Genomic DNA, 22,617 nt, shown 5'->3' with positions numbered 1-22,617 from the left:
ATTATTAGTATGGAAACATTGTTTTAAAAAGGCATACTATATCATTCATGAGATCAAAGAGAAAAAGAATCCAGAAATCAGTTTGGGAGAACTCTGATTATGAACAGCAAAACACCTTCGTTCTTTAGAGCCTTCGTAAAGAAGAAATAAAATGCGCTGCATTGAACGATCACAGATTTTGCAGCGTGATGAATGTGCTACCTACAATACGAACACTAGTTTTACTAGACCGAGTGCTTCCGTTTAGTTTTTGCTTATGAGCATGCGTCGTTTTTTTGTCCGTCGGACTAGCATACAGACGAGCGGACTTCGGGGTCCGTCGTACTTACGACGTAAAGATTTGAAGCATGCTTCAAATCTAAAGTCCGTCGGATTTGAGGCTAAAAAAGTCCGTTGAAAGTCCGGAGAAGCCCACACACGATCGGATTACCAGCCACCTTTAGTCCGTCAGCGTCCGTTGGACTTTTGTAGACGAAAAGTCCGACCGTGTGTACGCGGCATAAGAGTATGAGTATGGAGTAATGGCCATTGGTTTTAGCAGTTAGTAGGTCATTGGTAAGTTTTAGTAGGGCAGTTTCAGCAGAATGTTGTGGGCGGAAGCCGGACTGTAGGGGGTCGAGAAGGTTGTTTCCGTGAGGTAGCGACTCGTTTGGTCATGAACAAGGCGTTCGATGAGCTTGGAGGCAAATGGGAGCAGGGAGATGGGTCTTAAGTTGTTCAAACAGGTGGGGTCTAGTGAGGGTTTTTTGAGTATGGGGGTAACCAGTGCATGTTTGAGCGGGAAAGGAAAGGTGCCGGAGGAGAGGGAGAGGTTATTTACTATCATTTACTAAGCTCTGGAGCAACTTCACTTGTAAAGTCCTCAGTCTATGTGCCTTTAGTAAATCCATCCCATTACATGTAGTGAAATATATCAATTTATTTCCTGTCATTTCGACAGATTTTTAGAGACTTTTTTGTGAATATACAAGAATATCCATCATTTACTGCAAACCTCCCAATCACTGTAAACATAACACAATGTACATAGAAATCACAATGGTCTTCTCCCTTGTTAGAACATACACTAAATTACCAAAAGTATTGGGACGCCTGCCTTTACACACACATGAACTTTAATGACATCCCAGTCTTAATCCGTAGGGTTCAAATTGAATTGGCGCACCCTTTGCAGCTATAACAGAAGGCTGTCCACAAGGTTTAGGAGTGTCTATGGGAATGCATTTGTGAGGTAAGGCACTGATGTTGGATGAGAAGGCCTGGCTCTTCGCTCTAATTCATCCCAAAGGTGTTCTATTGGGTTGAGGTCAGGACTCTGTGCAGGCCAGTCAAGTTCATCCACCTCAAACACGCTCATCCATGTCTTTACGGACTTGCTTTGTGCACTGGTACAAATCATTTGGTGGAGGGGGGATTATGATGTGGGGTTGTTTCAGAGGTTGGGCTTGGCCCCTAATTTCCAGTGAAGGGAACTCTTAAGACGTCAGCATACCAAGACATTTTGGACAAATTTCATGCCCCCAACTTTGTGGGAACAGTTTGGGGGCGGCCCCTTCCTGTTCCAACATGACTGCTCACCAGTCCAACCTCGTTCAACATCAGTGCCTGACCTCACAAAACTGCTTCTGGAACAATGGTCAAACATTCCCCTCTATAACTTTTCTGGGGACAACCTAAAATTTGGGATTTTCTTTTACTTTCACTTTCAATGATAATGGTAAACAGGACAAATAGAGAGAGAGAATCTCCCTAATGAGGGCAGACAGCAGTAAAAAAAAACTAATAGGTGTTCTGATATCTCTCCACCCTATCCAAAACTAAAATAACATTGTTTCCTTTAGTTAAACTTTAGGTAAATACAAAATATATGTCAAATATTAAATGAGAATAGTATATAAAAAAATCTCACACACACACACATATATAAATACCCTTCTTCCACCAAAAAAGACAAAGTTGTAGAAGAAAGGTATTTGTATATGTGTATAATTTTTTTATACTATTTTCATTCAATATTTGACATCTATAAAGATATTTTGTATTTTCTTGATTTCATGTAGTTGCTTATGATACACCTCCTGTGTCCTGAGAAAGCAGCTTCCCTGTGACTGATATTCCAGTCATTGTTGTTCTTTTATATTATACATCTGCTGCAGGGAGCGCACTGACTTAGTGAGTTGGCAGATTTCTAAGGTTTAAACCATTTTACTTCTTTGTGCTGTTACACTTTATTATGAGAATTTACATTTCAGTTCATTTCCTTAGCCATTGTTTATTTGGCCTTTGTATAGTTGGGTAATATATACTGCCATCTTGTGGTTATTTTGGTTATTATAAATAAATAAAACTTTCCAAACTAATCAACCTCAATAACACCTCTGATACATCTCAGAAAAAATACATATATGTAAAATAAAAATAAATAAAACGGAAGCTGCCAACATCAGAAGTGCACTTACCAATATGTGCTAAATACAATATAATATATAAACCTAAAAGTGATGTAGCACTACCCAATCGTAAATTATAACATTCAATAGGACCGTTAATCTAATAATACATAAACTGAAAGAATGCCATGAAGTGCAGAATAGTGCAAATGCGTATGTAGCGCTGGTAGATTTTCGATCTACCATCTGATAGGTAAATCTAGTGGGTTGCTTGTTAGAGGAAGTTAGATCTGCCTCTGTTCCAGCTTGGCTGAGTTGCGTGTGGTTCCACACTGTGCCGGTGGGTGTCGTTGTCACCATTAGCTGGTGTTGGAAAGGCAATGTGTTGAAGCGTATGGGTGCTCCTCTGTCCCAGAGACAACTCGGTGGAGGTGGTCCTCTGAGTTGCATTCTGGGAGAGGGTATTTATGGGACAGACGCCATATTTTGGGGTTCGTTTTTAGCCACCTGGCCCTCCTGGCTGACAGGTATGCGTTAGAGTACCACCTCGTACTTTCCTCCTGCCTCTTTCCTGCTACTTCCTTTATTACTTGATTCATTAAAGCATTGAAAAACATACTCAAGTGTTGGTGCTTATATCGTCCGGAGGTAAACTCAACGGAACCCTAAACCCGGTGCAACAGAGGTATCGAGAGCGAAGGTAACAGCCCGTTTAAACCAGCAGCTCCACGAGAGTTATTGCTACGCGTATATTATATATATATATCACTCCAGAAATACAGAAAAATTTGAATATAGAGACAAAATATATATGATCAATATTTTAAAAAATATTAAAAAACAAATCATATGTGAAAAAGTCCAAATAGCCTTTGAGAAGGCCTATTGGGCGCAACGTGTCATGGTGATCAAGGGGGACAGAAAGGTTGAATGGATCCGTACCCCCTTATATTATTAATATAAGTGCTTGTGACCTCCTCTAGCATAACAAGGTCCTATTCAGATGGTGAGAGGACACCCTTGAGTCGGGGTGAAGGGTACGGAGGTGTGTGTCATAACATCACTTTTTGGAGAAGAGATTCACTAATTGGGAGTTGCGCAATCAGCGCATGGTGTATGGCAGGGGTCCGCAAAGGCTGCACAGTCTGATGTGCGGCGGCGGCGGGCAACCAGAGAGATGACATCATCTCTCATCGCTCGCCCCCATCACCGTTGTTCTTCCTCATTTGGAACCCACCACTCCAGACCTGCCTCTAAACTAATGCACATGCCTGTGCTGCCACCACTGCAGTGACAATCCACATCTGGTGGCAGATTCTGCTTTATGGTGAGTTGAACTGTTTCATTCTATATTACAATGTAATAATAGAAATAATGCGCTTCAATCATCCTGACACCATATAAACCATGGTGGCATGATGAATGAAGCGCTAACACCTGCCATTTCCCCAAAAAATTGCCCTCAAAACCCGCATACAACCCCCCACAATTTTCTTCTACAATGCCGGTCCCCGGTGCCAAAAAGTTTGGGGACCACTGGTGTATGGTACTTATGAATTTATTTTTTTGGATACACTAAATATTTATATATTAAATTTTTTCTATATTTCTTCTACTTTTTGGATTCACAATATATTTTTATATGCATGGACAGTTTTACATATGATTTGTTTTTTTGGTATTTTTTGAAATATTGGTCATATATATTTAGTCACTATATTCGCATTTTTCTGGATTTCATGTATTGGCGGGATATATTATATATATATCTATATATATTGAAAAAGTATTCATACCCCTTAAAATTTTCCACATTTTGTCATGTTACAACTAACAACCGTAAATGTATTTTATTGGGATTTTATGTGACAGACCAACACAAAGTGGCTCATAATTGTGAAGTGGAAGGAAAATGATAAATGGTTTTCAAAACTTTTTACAAATAAATATGTGAAAAGTGTGGGGGGCATTTGTATAGCGCCCCCCCCAGTCAATACTTTGTAGAACCGCCTTTCACTGCAATTACAACTGCAAGTCTTTTTGGGGATGTCTAAAATACATGTACGTCAAAGTACCCCATTTTCAGTGTGTCCTACACTGTTCATAAAATAAAAGATAATTCCCACTTCTCAAAATGTCATATTTACTTATTAAGAGCGGGTGTTTTTAAGTAGCCTTGCAAGATTTGAATAGCAACCTTTTTTGTGTATGTGTGCGCTATTTATATGGTGTAATTTACATTGGTATTTTGTCACACAAGGAAGCAGTAACTATGAGATTAACCCATGATCAACAATTGCACCAAGCCATGGCAAAGTCCGAGAGTTCACTGAATTTTTCATTGTTAGACCCCATGAGAGCTGTGATAGTCCGATCATATGCTAACCCTCGTGACCTGGAAAATACCTCCTCATAGAGATCAATAGGAGAAAGTATTACAGGTTACATGAGATGGTTTATATAACTGGAATAAATAAGATCCCAGAATGTGTGGATCTAGACATGGGACCTTTTATTTCTTATCCACACCCTAAACTAATGAAGTCTGTGCCACTTAAAGTGATTGTAAAGTCTTGTGTGTTTTTTTTTTTTTTTTAAATAACATGTTAAACTTACCTGCTCTGTGGATTTGGTTTTGCACAGAGTGGCCCGAGTCCCTCTTCAGCACTTCTGGCCATTTCTTCCTGTTGAGTGCCCCCACAGGAAGCAGCTTGCTATGGGGGCACCTGAGCCAAAATCACAGCTCCCTGTGTCCATTCAGACATGGTGCCGCAGCTTGGCCCCACCCTCTCTCTCTCTCATTGGCTCACTGAATTTGATTGATAGCAGCGGGAGACAATGGTGCATGCTGCCGTCTCAGCCAATGAGGAGAGAAGTCTCGGGAAGCCGAGACACTCCTGCAACATCGCTGGTTAGAGATGAGCTCAGGTAAGTATTAGGGGGGCTGAGGGCTGCTGCACACAGAAGGCTTTTTATCTTAAAGCGGAAGTAAACCCATCCATAAAACACGTGCCGGAAATGTAACAGTCCAATTGGTTGTGCTCTCAACCAAACTGTCAAACCATCCAAGGGCCCTGAGATTAAAGGAGTTGTAAAGGCAGAAGGTGTTTTATCCTAACGCATTCTATGCATTAAAGTGGAAGTAAACCCCCCTATCATTTTTAGCCAAGGAAGCTGCCATCTTGGCCTCTGTTTAATCCACAACTGCCATGATGCTGCATATGTGAAAAGACCCCACGCCCTGGGGAACCCCGAGTTGGCGATCTACAGGGGCTCACTACCACAGACTTGATATCATGTATATTTAATTATGCACTTTTGTTTTAGTGATTGATTACACACTTATATTTGCTATTTTCTGTGTCTATATATTTTTGAGGATCTTATGCACATGTTTTTATGAACAGGATCTTATGTACTAGATTAATGGTTTCTTTCATAACGCTGCACTGGTTGGTTTTTCATTGTGATATACTTACCTTAGAATGAAGTCCTCCAGTGGTCTGCTGTCACCACTGACATGACAGGGTTTCCATCTTCACATGGTCTTCCTTCCGAGTTTTCAGGCTCTGGCCGTCTGAATGGCCGAGCTGCAATGACATCACTCCCATGCATGCGGGTGGGAGTCATGGCCATGGCACAGAGCTCTGAAGGGTTGGCACGAGTATGCCGTCCCTTCAGAGCGCATGCGCTGGTGACGTTACCGGCTGCAGAAACTGAGAATATCTCCTAAACGGTGCACATTTAGGAGATATTCCTTGTATCTACAGGTAAGCTATATTATAAGCATACCTGAAGGTACAAATGTCCCAGCTGTGTTTACTACCAATTCAAGTAAGAAGATAAAAACCTCACATATTTTGCTCCTATAATGGGGCTGTAAAAGTGAGGCAGTTCCCTAATATCCCTATCAGTAATTATTGAAGAATGGCAGGGAGGTCCCTGACGTCTTTTTGCAGCTCTGAACTATCATAGTAAGCCAATGCTGGAGAAGAGATAAGGTCTTTCACAATAAACTACGTCCTATAGGAACATTTCACAATGCCCACCAATCAGTGTAGGACTAGGCAGTGGCGTAGCGTGGGGGGTGCGGGGGGTGCCGTGGCCCCGGGCGCGACATTTAGGGGGGCGCAATTTCGTGCCAGTAGTGTCACTACTGGCTGCCTCCTCCTAATTTAATTTCCTGCGTCCCCCCGCACTCCGCCGCCATGTCCAGTGTTTGGCGCCCTGTGATTGGGCGTATGGGGGTCATGTGCGGCGTGGGGCTGGCCTATCTGCGATCACGGTTGCTCCTGAAGTCCCGCCTCTGCACATGACCCCCATACGCCCAATCACAGTGCGCCGGGAAACACTGAATATGGCGGCCGGAGCGCAGGGGAGACGAGCACTGGAGAATGTGAGCGCCGGGGCCGATGTCTTCTCCTCCTCCTATCCTCCAGACTGATGCAAGACAAGAAGGTGAGGAGGGGGGGCGGGGGGGGAGAGAAGAGACAGGCGCCGTATATGTAGTGTCAGTATAGGAAGATTAGGCAGGACAGTATAGTGTGTAGTGTAGTGGTCAGTGTAGTGTAGTGGACAGTGTAGTGTACAGTGTAGTACAGTGGTAAGTGTAGTGTAGTGGACAGTGTAGTGTAGTGGTCAGTATAGTGGTCAGTGTAGTGTAGTGGACAGTGTAGTGTAGTGGACAGTGTAGTATAGTGGGCAGTGTAGTATAGTGGTCAGTGTAGTGTAGTGGTCAGTGTAGTGTAGTGGACTGTGTAGTGTAGTGGTCAGTGTAGTGTAGTGGACAGTGTGGTGTAGTGGTCAGTATAATGTAGTGGTCAGTGTAGTGTAGTGGTCAGTGTAGTGGACAGTGTAGTGTAGTGGACAGTGTAGTATAGTGGTCAGTGTAGTGTAGTGGTCAGTGTAGTGTAGTGGACAGTGTAGTGTAGTGGTCAGTGTAGTGTAGTGGTCAGTGTAGTGTAGTGTACAGTGTAGTGTAGTGGTCAGTGTAGTGTAGTGGACAGTGTAGTGGTCAGTATAGTGTAGTGGTCAGTGTAGTGTAGTGGTCAGTGTAGTGGACAGTGTAGTATAGTGGTCAGTGTAGTGTAGTGGTCAGTGTAGTGTAGTGGACAGTGTAGTATAGTGGTCAGTGTAGTGTAGTGGACAGTGTAGTATAGTGGTCAGTGTAGTGTAGTGGACAGTGTATTGTAGTGGACAGTGTAGTGTAGTGACAGTGTAGTGTAGTGGTCAGTGTAGTGTAGTGGACAATGTAGTGGTCAGTATAGTGTAGTGGTCAGTGTAGTGGACAGTGTAATGTAGTGGACAGTGTAGTGTAGTGGACAGTGTAGTGGACAGTGTGGTGTAGTGGACAGTTTAGTGGTCAGTGTAGTGTAGTGGACAGTGTAGTATAGTGGTCAGTGTAGTGTAGTGGACAGTGTAGTATAGTGGTCAGTGTAGTGTAGTGGACAGTGTAGTGTAGTGGTCAGTGTAGTGGACAGTGTAGTGTAGTGGTCAGTGTAGTGTAGTGGACAGTGTAGTGGTCAGTATAGTGTAGTGGTCAGTGTAGTGTAGTGGTCAGTGTAGTGGACAGTGTAGTGTAGTGGACAGTGTAGTATAGTGGTCAGTGTAGTGTAGTGGACAGTGTAGTGTAGTGGTCAGTGTAGTATAGTGGTCAGTGTAGTGTAGTGGTCAGTGTAGTGTAGTGGACAGTGTAGTATAGTGGTCAGTGTAGTGTAGTGGTCAGTGTAGTGTAGTGGTCAGTGTAGTATAGTGGTCAGTGTAGTGTAGTGGACAGTGTAGTATAGTGGTCAGTGTAGTGTAGTGGATAGTGTAGTGGTCAGTGTAGTGTAGTGGACAGTGTAGTGTAGTGGTCAGTGTAGTGTAGTGGACAGTGTAGTGGTCAGTATAGTGTAGTGGTCAGTATAGTGTAGTGGTCAGTGTAGTGTAGTGGACAGTGTAATGTAGTGGACAGTGTAGTGTAGTGGACAGTGTAGTGGACAGTGTAGTGTAGTGGTTAGTGTAGTGGACAGTGTAGTGTAGTGGTCCGTGTAGTGTAGTGGACAGTGTAGTGTAGTGGACAGTGTAGTATTGTAGTCTGTATAGTGTAGTGGTCAGTGTAGTATTGTAGTCTGTATAGTGTAGTGGTCAGTGTAGTATAGTGGACAGTGTAGTGGTCAGTATAGTGTAGTGGACAGTGTAGTATTGTAGTCAGTATAGTGTAGTGGACAGTGTAGTGGTCAGTGTAGTGTAGTGGACAGTGTAGTGGTCAGTGTAGTGTAGTGGACAGTGTAGTATTGTGGTCAGTATAGTGTAGTGGTCAGTGTAGTATTGTGGTCTGTATAGTGGTCAGTGTAGTATTGTGGTCTGTATAGTGGTCAGTGTAGTGTAGTGGACAGTATAGTGGACAGTATAGTGGTTAGTGTAGTGGTCACTGTAGTGTAGTGGTCAGTATAGTGTAGTGGACAGTGTAGTTCTCAGTGTAGTGGTCAGTATAGTGGTCAGTGTAGTATAGTGGACAGTATAGTGGTCAGTGTAGTTCTTAGTGTAGTGGACAGTATAGTATAGTGGTCAGTATAGGAATCAGGTAGGTCAGTACTATTGTATTTGAAGGGACTCTGGGAGTGATAAAAGTCCGCAGGTTAGGGGGGGGGGCACAAATTACTTGCCTTGCCCCGGGTGCTGACAACCCACGCTACGCCACTGGGACTAGGTCACTCTTCACATGGGACACTTTCCTTATCCCACAGAAATCTGTTCATACCATGAAAGGGGATCGTTGTTTGAATTGTTCCCAGAGTCAAAGTTTCCTAATCCTCCCCTGCCTATAAGTCAAAGTAAGTAAATCTTGTAGCCAGAGAGAGATGGATCTCAATCACAACAACAAATGTCCTGTTTGAGGAGAAATCATTTCTACAAGTGACATAAAGTGGAACTTTACCCATAACAATGTGATAAAATATAATGTTCTTTAGCAAGGAACATACATTCTACATTAATAATTATGCAACTATACTGAGTGTTTGCTTTAAATTGCCTCCAACATTGCTCCTGTTTCTTCTTGCTGGAGGCGGACATTTTGCTCAAGCCCAGAATCCCTGAGCAGCAGTAAATCCCTTTGATTTAATGGTTTCAAAAAACAGTTACATTACTGGAATGCCGGGATTAGTAACTGTCACATTTGCTTGTGTCTTCAACCAAACTGTCAAATCATCAAATGGTCGGTATCATAACTGATCACATGTGCAGCACCATGACAGTTACAGATCAAACAGAAGCAGCTTCCTTGGCTGTAAAAAGAATAGGAGGGTTTTATTCCATTTTAAGGCTGTCAGCAGATCGGCCTCTACATATTCAGCAGTGCCTAAAATTGGACAGCAACTGGGGGGGCGTGGCCGGCTGGAGACCTGATCAGACGTGCCCAGTGAGAGCTCCTGCCGTTTTGGGGAATAACCTCATCCTTTTCCCCCTAGCAGGACCACCTCACCACTGCCACTGAACCGGGGGTCCCCCCGCACACCGAGGTGTCACCTGCGACCGCCAACACGCCGATCCCGAGAGCCGGCCGAATCTACTACAGGCCGCGGCTTCGGCCTTCACAAGGGGAGCGGCCATATTGGTACACCCGGCCCGCACAGGCCGCATCCGGATCTTCCTGGCCGCACAACGCTTAGTTCTCCCCCTACACGAACACCGGGACGGCTTAGCCTGGGGCCGCTGACACGGCGATCCCGTGGTCCGGCCGTTTTAACTACAGGCCGCGGCTTCGGCCTTGGCAGGGGGAGCGGCGGCCATATTGGTGCACCCGGCCTGCACATCCAGGCCTTCCTGGCTACTCCGCACCTGGATCTACCTCCACACAGACTCCAGAGCAGCCCAGCCTACTGACCGAAGCCTGCACTCTCCCCTGTGCCACTCCTGCATGCCAGCCTGGAAGACTACCATCTCACACAGTAAGTGGCGGCCATCTTACTACACCTCAGTAGCCTCCTCATCTCTCCTGTGCTCAATCCAGGGCCAATCTAAACACCAGGGTGCCCTGATATAGCAGACTGTGACCTCAGAAAGGGACTAAACTAATATTTACCCCCACTCGTGGGGTGGATTATAAAAATAACCCTGAGGCCACGTGGAGCGGCCATCTTGCTTCACCCTGCTGCAGTGTAGGCACTTGTTCCTTAAACAGCTCCTGGATCACTGTGTATCTACACTGTCACAAGAACTGCCCAGAGGACCCAGCTGCCACCTGTAACCCTTCTCCCAGAATAAATACTCCTTGGCTGACAGTTTGCTACCTCGCCATAGTTCTGCAACACATCTCCATCTCATACTGTGGTGTAAAAACCAGCAGTCCTGGCTCCAGAGTCGCAGGTGGCGACCGTCCTATCCCCCATAGTAGATATCATGTTTACTGGCTGACGATGGACGGCTGAAGAAATGGGCTACTGAGCTCTGTGCTCTCCCGACATTATCAGGCTGTGTTGCAAATTACCTACACCCGGAATCTCTATGTCATCCTCAAGCTCTCACTCCTCTGACTCCGCTGAGCTGCAGCAAGGTACAATCCAGCGCTACCTACTACGTACATCATCGCTCGACTCCCGCACGGGAAAAGACAAGCTGGCGGCCAGTCGCACCCCAGGCAAGCCTAAACCTCCTTCTCTGGCTCACATGGACTCCTCAAAATACAAGGACGCTACGGGTGAGCCCTCGGCCCATTCAATGGCCGCTATGCCCCTTGACACCCCCTCCGAAGATGGCCCTGCGGAGCTATTTCCTCCGGCCTCGGGCGGATCAGCCGGCTCTGCGACTACAGCCCTTCTTTCTGCCTTTAGGGCGGACTTTGAATCCTGGGCGTCCAAGATGGAAGCCTCCCTCCATGTAGAACTACAAGCCCTTCAGCATCGGGTTTCAACGACAGAGAATGCTGTATCCGTTCTGGCTACTACCCAAGATGACCATGCGGCTCGTATTGTGGCCCTCGAATCTGCAACCACCTCACATTTATCCCGCTTGCGGCAACACCAACTCCGCATAGAGGACAGCGAAAACAGGAGCCGCAGGAACAACATTAGGATACAGGGAGTGCCGGAAGCAACCTCAGGTACTGATCTAAAACCCACTGTCGTTTCTATCCTCAACCAGGTCCTGGGCAGGGAAGTTACATCCCCTATTGAACTGGACAGAGTACATAGAGTGGGAGGCATGGGGGGAGACCGCAGCGACCGCCCCCGCGATGTCCTATGCCGGGTCCATTACTATACCCTCAAGGAAGAGATTATGCGTAAGGCCTGGCGCTTAGGTCCTGTAGAATTCGATGGATCTACAGTACACCTCTATCCGGACCTCTCCCGCAACACCTTATACATGAGACGGGCGGTCCGCCCACTTTTGGATTTGATACGTCAAGCAGGGGCTTCCTACACCTGGGGCCATCCATTCAGTATCAAGGTAACCCGAGACGACAACTGTAAGTTTGTTCTGTCAGACCCTGAACAACTTCCTGCCTTCTTCACCTTCCTCGCACAAGACCCTATCAGCATCCCGAACTGGCTAGACCCTCCAGAGGATCGTCAACGACTACAGGGCCCTCTCCCACAACGTCGCAGACGCTCAAGATCTAGATCTGCTTCTTTTGGTCCTAGAGCAAGACGTCCAACATCCCCGGAAGACTGATTTGGCTCCCCACGTGAGTCAACACTGTTACTTGTTCTACCTGTTCAATGTTTTACAATGGATCTACACCTTTCACTCCACAGTTTCATTAAGGGACTGGTCCAGGTTTGCAATGATACCGTGTTTTCTCTGTACCCTCCTATGAACTCATACTAACTATACCACTCCATTTACAGGGATAGTATAGAAGTCTACTAAGCTCAGGAGGTGGGGGGGTGCTAGGTTGCCCTTAATGGGACAGTTACAGTTACATTTAAAAAAGGGTGTAGATTAGACGGTGGTAATGTTACTGCTTTTTATGGCTGCGTGGTGGCTCCACTCGACACCAGACGTCCCTAGCTTTAAATGTACACTTATCCACACATGGACCATACTACGACCAAATTGAATGCTAGGAGCATCGTTTCCTTAAGAGACCTTGCTCTGTTATACAATTCTCCAGAACCCTATGATTCTTTTATTTGGGATGCGGCCTGGCCCGAGTGGAGCCCACCACTAAGTCTCTGGGGTGATACCTGTAACCAATGTGCCTTTCTAGCCCTTTGGGCCTGGGGACCCGCTGACTGACTGGGAGTCTTCCAGAAGATACCTTATTACCTGTTATGGGCTTCTTGGTCTCCTCTCAGTCCAGGGCCTAACTTATCCTACACCATAGAACTAGTTGAATTCCTCAATGTTACATCATTTAAATGTTTATTATACATACTATTGCTTGCTGACTGATTATGGGTGTTTAAGTGTTTTTTGTTTTTTTTTTGAACACTGATTAGATATATGACATGTTCTTCTATAACCTAAAATATCAAATATTCAATATACTATGATTGACGGGTGTCATACATATACGTTATATATGCCTGCTATGTTGTCGGGATCACAACTCAGACCTCTCTAATCCGACCTCCCCCCCCAAATAGGTTTGGCACGATTTGTGCCTAGCACGTGATATTTCACGGAGTGTTTTGCTGTTGCGAACACATTAGATTTTGTTTTGAGACACCTTTCCCAGGTGTCCTCTAACTAGCCATTCTCCATTCCTCTTCCCCTTTTGCAACTACCTTCTCTTTTCCGTATCTTCCCCAACCGCCTCCCCCTCTTGTTCTAGACTTTCAAATTATTTCCTATTTCTTCGCTCCACCATGGCCTATACAGTGTTGTCTCACCCTCGACTTAAATTATGTTCATACAATGTAAATGGACTCAATGTTGCCTCTAAACGGGGACAAATACTATACCAAATGCATAAATGCCAAGTTAATGTACTCCTCTTGCAAGAGACGCACTTTCAATCAGCCTCCACCCCTTGCTCTAACAGATATTTTAACAGATGGATCCATAGTACTAATCCATCTCAGAAAACTAAGGGAGTATCTGTAGCTTTCCACAAAAGCCTCCCCGTTGAATTGCTCGATCACCTCTCCGACCCTCAGGGAAGGTATGTCTTTGTGAAATTTTTGCTGTGGGGAGTCAAATTTACGATAGCTAATATATACTTGCCAAATGTTAACCAAGTTCCATCAGCTTTGCAGTATCTGAGGATCCTATCTGAATTCATGGAGGGCAAACTCATCCTCGGTGGAGATTTTAATACTCCCCTGGAGCCAGTCTTAGATTCCTCCACTTCAAGGTCACGTATTTCATTCCCCAAATTGAGGGCCCTGAAACGAGTACTATACGACTTACGCCTTGTAGACGTTTGGAGGGTATTATACCCCAAGACTCGTAACTACACACATTTTTCTCAGGTACACCAGACCTATAGTCGCATAGACTATCTATTGAGTGACCACAGTTGCCTAGACTGGTCTCCCGAGTGTGAAATAGATTCTATGATCTGGTCAGACCACTCCCCTATATACTTGACATTCTCGCTCCCCTCCTCACCTATCAAGGAGTGGACATGGCGCTTGAATGACTCACTGCTAGCTAACTCGGACTGTATTACACATATCTCGGAAACAATCTCTAACTTTTTTGGGGACCACGCACAAGATACCACGTCGTTCCCCATCCAATGGGAGGCACTGAAAGCAGTATTACGTGGAACCTTCATTCAATTAGGATCTCGTCTGAAAAGGGAACGCTCAGCCGCTATAGTGGATGCAATCCAGAAGCTCCGAAACCTGGAAACTGACCATAAGCGTTCCCCAACAACCGAAACGCTCACTGAGGTTTCCAAAGCCCGATTACACCTCAGAGGACTATATGAGACATCTGCACGTACATTTGCGGACAAACTTGCTTTCCATCAGTATAAATTCCAAGACAAGTGTGGCAGGTCACTGGCCCGCTCCCTACATCCAAAAAAATCCTCTACCTTCATCCCCCATATCCAAGGACCACATGGAGAATTAATCTCCTCACCTTCTAAGATTGCGCAGACATTCAGGGATTTTTATCAATCCCTATACAACATACCTGTGGCCCAATCGTCAGGCTCCCCCTCTACTACAGAGGAGCACAAGTCCTCTTATATCAGGGAAACCGCGCTCCCCACTTTGGATGAGGACACCATTACCGAACTTGAAACACCTATAACAGCAGATGAAGTTGCGAAAGCCATTGCAAGTACACCAACTGGCAAGAGCCCAGGGCCGGACGGCTTTACCCCAAAGTTTTATAAATTATTTGCTCCCCTCCTTATTCCCTTCCTCACTAAAGTATTCAATTCTGTATCAGAGGGCTCAGTGTTTCCCCCACAAACACTTGAGGCTCATATTTCCCTTATTCCAAAACCAGAGAAGGACCCGACTTTATGTACAAATTATAGGCCAATATCTTTGATCGGGGTGGATTTAAAGATTTTCGCTAAAGTATTAGCCAACAGGTTACAACCATTGTTGCCCAGTTTGATCCACTTGGATCAAGTAGGATTTGTGAGTGGCCGAGAAGCAAGGGATAACACCCTGAAAACCCTTCTTTTATCCAACTATGCCCGAACCCACGATATTCCCTTATGCCTCTTAACAGTTGATGCAGAGAAGGCATTCGACCGAGTAGATTGGCAATTCCTTCGGTTATCTCTACAACAAATAGGACTGGGAGCCCACATGATCTCAAGGATAATGTCCCTATACTCCTCTCCATCCGCTAGGATAAGACTGAACGGTACTTTATCGTCGGCATTCTCTATTTCTAACGGGACACGACAGGGATGCCCCCTATCTCCCCTCCTGTATGTTCTCACCATGGAACATTTAGCCATTGCTTTGCGAAACAATCCCTCTGTGCACGGAATAACAGTCGGACCCACTCAAACTAAACTTGCTCTGTTTGCAGATGACCTTCTTCTATTTGTGACACGTCCACACTTGTTCTTAACCTCAGTGATGCAGGAGTTCCAGAGATTCGGGGAAGTCAGTAACTTTAAGGTAAACTATAACAAATCGGAAATTCTCAATATTTCTCTGCCAAAGTCGGACCTATGCAGGCTTTCTACTGCCTTTTCCTTTAAAACAGGATCCACCTCCATCAGATACCTCGGTATTCAGATACCGGAGGATGTATCCCAACTCTTTTCCAAGAATTTTACCCCCTTACTCCTCAGAACTCAGGCCGATTTGTCTAACTACACACTTAAACGGCTCTCCTGGCTTGGTAGGGTGAACACCCTGAAAATGGATGTCCTTCCCCGATTTTTGTACCTATTTCAGACAATCCCTATATACATACCTAACTCCTATTTTCGGAAATTGCACCAGCTGTTCTCTAAATTTATTTGGAATTCAGCTCGTCCTAGAATTAGATACAAAACGTTATCTCTTCCGAAAGCGAGAGGGGGAGCTGGGGCCCCGGACGCTTCATTGTATCATAAGGCAGCAATACTTACTCGCATATTGGACTGGTTCCATAACCATACGACTAAGCTCTGGGTTCACTTGGAAAACCATATGAACTGCATTGATCTCTCAGCTCTTCCATGGACCACACCCGCAATTCGTAGGGGTTCACTCCCCCTCTGTGACCTCACCCGCCAAACGATCCAAATTTGGGATCGCCTAAACTCTGGAGGTAACATATCCAATCCTTCGGGACCTATGACCCCCCTATTTGGGACCCCAGCCTTCCCACCGGCTATGCACGTGACAAGCTTTGGACCTTGGCGGAAAGAAGACCATAGGAGGCTTTCTCAGGTTCTCCGTACAGACCCCACTCTAATGCCAGATACTCCCCCCGAATCGCTCTCTAGATACCCTATGCAATGGCTTCAGAAACAACAATTGACTTCCTATATCCAAACCTTCCATTCAATACAAGATATTCTAGCTGAACCCACAGGATTCGAGGATATGCTCCTCCAAAACGATCCTCCAACACACATGGTATCACAGCTTTATTCCCTTTTGTTGAATGCTCTTCACCCTGATCTCCCACCCTACACAAAGGCTTGGGAAAAAGATCTCCAACACTCCATCTCCCCCATTGACTGGCAAAAATGCTTTATTCTAACACACAAGCTCTCCCTAGCCACTAAAACTCAAGAAAAGGGGTTTAAACTGGTGACGAGGTGGTATAGATGCCCTTCGACAGTACATCGCTTCAACTTGACAAATCCAGATACTTGTTGGCGATGTTTAAACTCCAGGGGCACAATGCTCCACATTTGGTGGGAATGCCCACCCATACAAAAATTCTGGCAACAGATCTTCCTACTATACTGCAGGCTGATGGCGACGGCTCTCTCTCCTTCACCCGAGATAGCTCTCTTGTCCATACTTCCGGGCACACTCAAATCCATTAAAAAAGATGTATTACGCCATTTCCTGGCTGCTGCTAGAATGGTGATCCCAAGATATTGGAAGTCAAGAACTGTACCTTCCCTGGGGGAGTGGGCTATTGAGGTGGACCGCATCAGGGACCTTGAACGCCTGTTGGCTGAGGAATCTAATAAAGACAACCAGTTCTCTCTTACATGGACTTCGTGGTCCATGTTCCGATACTCATCGGACTTCATCCCCTGGGCAGAGGGCAACCTGGACGGTACCGCCCCATGACCATGCTGGAGCGACTCCAGTTCCTAACCTTTCTGTTTCTCTACTTTCCCCCAAACCCTTCTCCTTTGCATAGCAATGTATTCCTTAAAATTTAGACGCAGAATACGGCCCGCACAAGCTAATCCTATACAACGTAACAGATCCCTGGAATAAGTTGATTGTAAACACACACGAAGTTTACCTGTAATCCCCTCCAGTATATAGTGAGGGCTCTCCGATTATCCTTGTTATATTTCATTATGCTAATTAAACAATGTTTTTTCCTTGTGATCTGCACACATAACGTACTACAATATGTATCCTGCGACTACATTGGATCTATTGTTATCAACACTACTACTACTAATGATGTCTATGTGAAGTACTTTTTCTTGTATGTTCTTTCTTTTTCAATAAAATCAGATTGAATTAAATTGGACAGCAACTGAGCATGTGCAGCAGGGTGAGACCGTGTATTACTGGATGTTACACAGTACTGTATAGACACTTATATTTATTGTTTTACAATCTATACCTGTAAAAGGGGCCGGTATGACGTCATCTAGCAGGACATCATTTTCTGACTAAAGTTCCTCTTTACCAGGCCTTGTGTGATATGTCAGTTGGTACAAATGATTAAACTGTAATAATAATTTCAGCAAACAGTATCACATGACCAAGAGAACCAATCCTAGGCTTCCTTTCATTTTTATATGATTGGTTGCTGTTGGCAACATGGTAAATTTAGGTGCAGAGCACGCTGCAAGACACAACATAAAATAGTGAAATAGTGGTGAGACTTACCTCGCTCTTCCAGGAATCTGATCACTGAGAAGTTATATTTCTTTATTATGTTGTATAAAATATCCTTGTCAGTATTACTCCACCTTCTGATATAAAAGTACAGCCTTCTCATCTTCTCTTGTGGGGTTGGTTCGGCCCGTATTGTGTCACACTGTTCAGATGTCAACAGACTCCTTATCATAAGACCATCCAGAATTGGATCTATCAGATGGATCCTTTGTATCAGTTCCTCCCGATGTCTGTCCACAAAGTGCTTCTTTTCTGTCAATGTAAAATACATTTATAAACATTTTTATAATCATTTGTTTTCCCTTGATGTCTACAATTCAATATTTGGCAGAAGAATGTAGAAATCTATTTTTATTTCCAATATTTAGGAACAAAACCCATTATAATATAACACTAAAGTCACACTGGACTCCATTCACTGAAGTACATCACATGCGGTATTTAGGTGTTCGGACGAATTCCCCCTAAATATCACATGTGATCCTGAAATTGTCAATTCACTATGCCGATTTACCATATTCACCGCAAAACACTCAAAACGATCAGTAAATACCCCAAAAACGGGTCAAAGTCAATTCACAGAAGGAAATAAATAAATAAATGAATGTGGTAATTAAAATGTCTGTTACCCCAACATTTCATATTCCTGATCTGTGGTTGCTGTACCATGTACTTGTATGAGAAAGTCTCCTGTTCTCTTTGTATTGCTTCCTTTGTGTGAAATCCCCGGTGTTCCCGACAGTCCCTCTGCTTTCCTATTAAAAACTGACCACACTAAGCAGGAGAACACACCATGGTCAGTTCTCTAGCTCTGCTGGGAACTCAGCCTGCTCTCCTCCAATGATCAGACTTGTCCTGACACCCCCCCTCCCCCTCCCCACACACACACACAGCCTATCACTGGGAAGATCAGTGTGCCGCTGCTTCTCCTCTCCCCAATTCTTATGCAGCTGAGAACAGAGGGAATGTGATCACTTAGAAAAAGAGGTGAAAAGGTTATTTATAATTTTTTTTTATATCTATACACAAATATTTTGCCTTCCATTTCTATATTAAACTGAATGGGTTGTTTTACAAGGTGATCGTTTACAATCACTTGAAGTCGTGGTCCAGACATGCCGTATTTAGGAATGTAAATATAGAATTGCCAATTATGAGTAGTCTCTGTCTTTTTGGATCAGTTCTCTCACCAGTAATGTATAGAAACCTAAATATGGAAGTCATTGGAGTTGATTTACTTAAAGTGGAACTACACTGTATCTGAGCTCCACAAACCAAAAACACTATTTATTTCATTTATAATATTCAAAGCAAATTCCCCCATCCATCCATCCATCCATCCATCCATCCATCCATGTCTCCATGCTTTATTTTGCTGAGAAATCCCTTAGAAAAACATCCCCCTCTCATTTCTGGCCGTGGCCATCTTGAATAAGGGCAGATGATTCATAGAGCAATTACATCCTGGAATCCATCTGCCCTTAGCTCAGGCATGCAGACATGACAGTTTGCTTAGCTGAGAAAACCCCTCCCCCTCTCCTGAAGACTCCTGGGATTGATGACATCATTTGCCTAGACATGGAAACCAGAAAAAAACTGAAGAAATGTAAAAATCGGTTTAAAACAAGTAAATACGATATAATTCTCTATCTATTTACTAATACTAGCAGCATGAGGATTCAAAATAGACAATGATGATTGAGAGAGTGAAGTTCCACTTTAATGTATAACTAGAGGAAAAACTTTTTTTTAGTACTGGATAGAGTAGAGAAGGACTAGAACCCCTGTCAGGTTTTATTGCTGTCTGTTCCCCTGTTAGGGAGATTCTCTCTCTATTTGTCCTGTTTACCATTATCACTGAAAGTGAAAGAAAATCCCAAATTTTGGGTTGTCCCCAGAACAGTAATAGAGGGGGATATTTCAATGAGGTCACTGCTTCTGGTGACCTGGAGGCCCCAAGGATTCCTTTAACCACTTGCTGACCAGCCGCCATCATTATATTGGGCAGGTCGGCACATTCCCGCCAACCGTCGTAGCTGTACGTCGGTCCCTTTAGGTGCGATTGCGGGCACAAGAGGCAGAACAGGAACGTGTAAACTCACAAATCCCTGTTCTGTGAGGAGAGGAGAGACAGATTGTGAGTTACTAATAGCTAGGAACAGCGATCTGTCATCTCTTCTAGTCAGTCCCATCCCCCTTCAGTTAGAACACATAGCAGGGAACACAGTTAACCCCTTGATTGCCCCCTAGTGTTAACCCCTTCCCTGCCAGTGACATTTATACAGTAATCAGTGCATTTTTATAGCACTGCTTGCTGTATACCGTATTTATCAGCGTATAACACGCACCCCAAGTTTAGGAGGGAATTTTAAGGAAAAAATACTTTTAGGAGGGAAGTTTAAGGAAAAAAAACTTACATTAAAATGCCCATCAATGCAGCCTTATCAGTGTCCATCTGCAGCCTTTTCAGTGTCAGTGCAGCCTTGTCAGTGCAGCTTTGTCAGTGCTAGGTAGTAGGTCATTGGTAAGTTTTAGTAGGGCAGTTTCAGCAGAATGTTGTGGGCGGAAGCCAGACTGTAGGGGGTCGAGAAGGTTGTTTCCGTGAGGTAGCGACTCGTTTGGTCATGAACAAGGCGTTCGATGAGCTTGGAGGCAAACGGGAGCAGGGAGATGGGTCTTAAGTTATTCAAACAGGTGGGGTCTAGTGAGGGTTTTTTGAGTATGGGGGTAACCAGTGCATGTTTGAGCGGGGAAGGAAAGGTGCCGGAGGAGAGGGAGAGGTTATTTACTATCATTTACTAAGCTCTGGAGCAACTTCACTTGTAAAGTCCTCAGTCTATATGCCTTTAGTAAATCCATCCCATTACATGTAGTGAAATATATCAATTTATTTCCTGTCATTTCGACAGATTTTTAGAGACTTTTTTGTGAATATACAAGAATATCCATCATTTACTGCAAACCTCCCAATCACTGCAAACATAACACAATATACATACAAATCACAATGGTCTTCTCCCTTGTTAGAACATACACTATATTACCAAAAGTATTGGGACACCTGTCTTCTTACACATATGAACTTTAATGACATCCCAGTCTTAGTCCGTAGGGTTCAAATTGAATTGGCCCGCCCTTTGCAGCTATAACAGAAGGCCGTCCACAAGGTTTAGGAGTGTCTATGGGAATGCATTTGTGAGGTCAGGCTCTGAAGTTGGATGAGAAGGCCTGGCTCTTCGCTCTAATTCATCCCAAATGTGTTCTATTGGGTTGAGGTCAGGACTCTGTGCAGGCCAGTCAAGTGCATCCACCCCAAACTCGCTCATCCATGTCTTTATGGACCTTGCTTTGTGCACTGGTCCAAATTATTTGATGGAGGGGGATTATGGTGTGGAGTTGTTTCAGAGGTTGGGTTTGGCCCCTTATTTCCAGTGAAGGGAACTCTTAAGGCGTCAACATAACAGACATTTTGGACAATTTCATGCCCCAAACTTTGTGGGAACAGTTTGGGGATGGCCCCTTCCTGTTCCAACATGACTGCCCACCAGTCCAACCTCGTCCAACATCAGTGCCTGACCTCACAAATGTGCCTCTGGAAGAATGGTCAAACATTCCCCTCTATAACTTTTCTGGGGACAACTTAAAATTTGGGATTTTCTTTCACTTTCAATGATAATGGTAAACAGTAAACAGGACAAATAGAGAGGAGGCATCTCCCTAATGGGCACAGAAAGCAGTAAAAAACTAATAGGTGTTCTGATACCTCTCCACCCTATCCAAAACTAAAATAATATTGTTTCCTTTAGTTAAACTTTAGGTAAATACAAAATATCTTTCTAATTGTCAAATAATAAATGAGAATAGTATATAAAAAAAAATCTCTCACAAACATATATAAACACCCTTCTTCCACCAATAAAAAAGACAAAATTGTAGAAGAAAGGTATTTGTATATGTGTATCATTTTTTTATACAATTTTCATTCAATATTTGACATCTATAAAGATATTTTGTATTTACTTGATTTCATTGAGTTGCTTATGATACACCTCCTGTGTCCTGCGAAAGCAGCTTCCCTGTGACTGATATTCCAGTCATTGTTGTTCTTTTGTATTATACATCTGCTGCAGGGAGCGCACTGACTTAGTGAGTTGGCAGATTTCTAAGGTTTAAACCATTTTACTTCTTTGTGCAGGTACACTTTATTATGAGAATTTACATTTAAAGTGGAAGGCCACCCCTAAAATAAAAAATTGCATCAAAAATCTTAAAAAAAAAAAAAACATTTGAAAAAAAAAAATTAGTCTTCCTAATCTGCCTCTTCCTATTCCGCAGCGCTTCCTCCTCTTCGGCAAGTGGCCCTGTTGCCTTCTGGGAACTGTGTGTGTCCCAGAAAACCACAGGGCCATTCACAAAGCGTTGCGTGACTCGCGCATGCGCAGTAGGAAACGGGCAGTGAAGCCACAAGGCTCCACTGCCTGTTTCCCTTCGTTAAGATGGAGGTGCCCGTGGCCAATCCGATGGACAGATTGGCCTCGGGGGGGCCGACATCGCGGGCTCACTGGACAGGAAAGTGTCCTTATTAAAAGTTAGCAGCTACAGTGTTTGTAACTGCTGACTTTAAAAAAAAAAATATATTGCGGCTGGAACCCCTCTTTCAGTTCATTTCCTTAGCCATTGTTTATTTGGCCTTTGTATAGTTATGTAATATACTGTCATCTTGTGGTTATTTTGGTTATTATAAATAAATAAAACCTTCCACACTAATCAACCTCAATAACACCTCT

The 22,617-nt window shown here is 44.1% G+C and overlaps 1 protein-coding gene across 1 annotated transcript in view; it reads right to left on the bottom strand.

Annotated features, from left to right (window-relative positions):
• The window catches only part of LOC141147953 (uncharacterized), a 483,492-nt gene that overhangs the window by 291,646 nt on the left and 169,229 nt on the right, over window positions 1–22,617 (bottom strand). The window contains exon 12 of the mRNA XM_073635113.1: window positions 17,822–18,082. Within this exon, the coding sequence (XP_073491214.1) occupies window positions 17,822–18,082 (261 nt within the window). The remainder of the gene's footprint in view (window positions 1–17,821; window positions 18,083–22,617) is intronic.

The sequence above is a fragment of the Aquarana catesbeiana genome, linkage group LG06 (genome assembly GCF_042186555.1).
Source record: "Aquarana catesbeiana isolate 2022-GZ linkage group LG06, ASM4218655v1, whole genome shotgun sequence".
In the NCBI taxonomy this organism is placed as follows: Eukaryota; Metazoa; Chordata; class Amphibia; order Anura; family Ranidae; genus Aquarana; species Aquarana catesbeiana.
The sequence above is the reverse complement of the archived record's forward strand: the minus strand, read 5'-3'. Positions and strand labels throughout refer to the sequence as shown.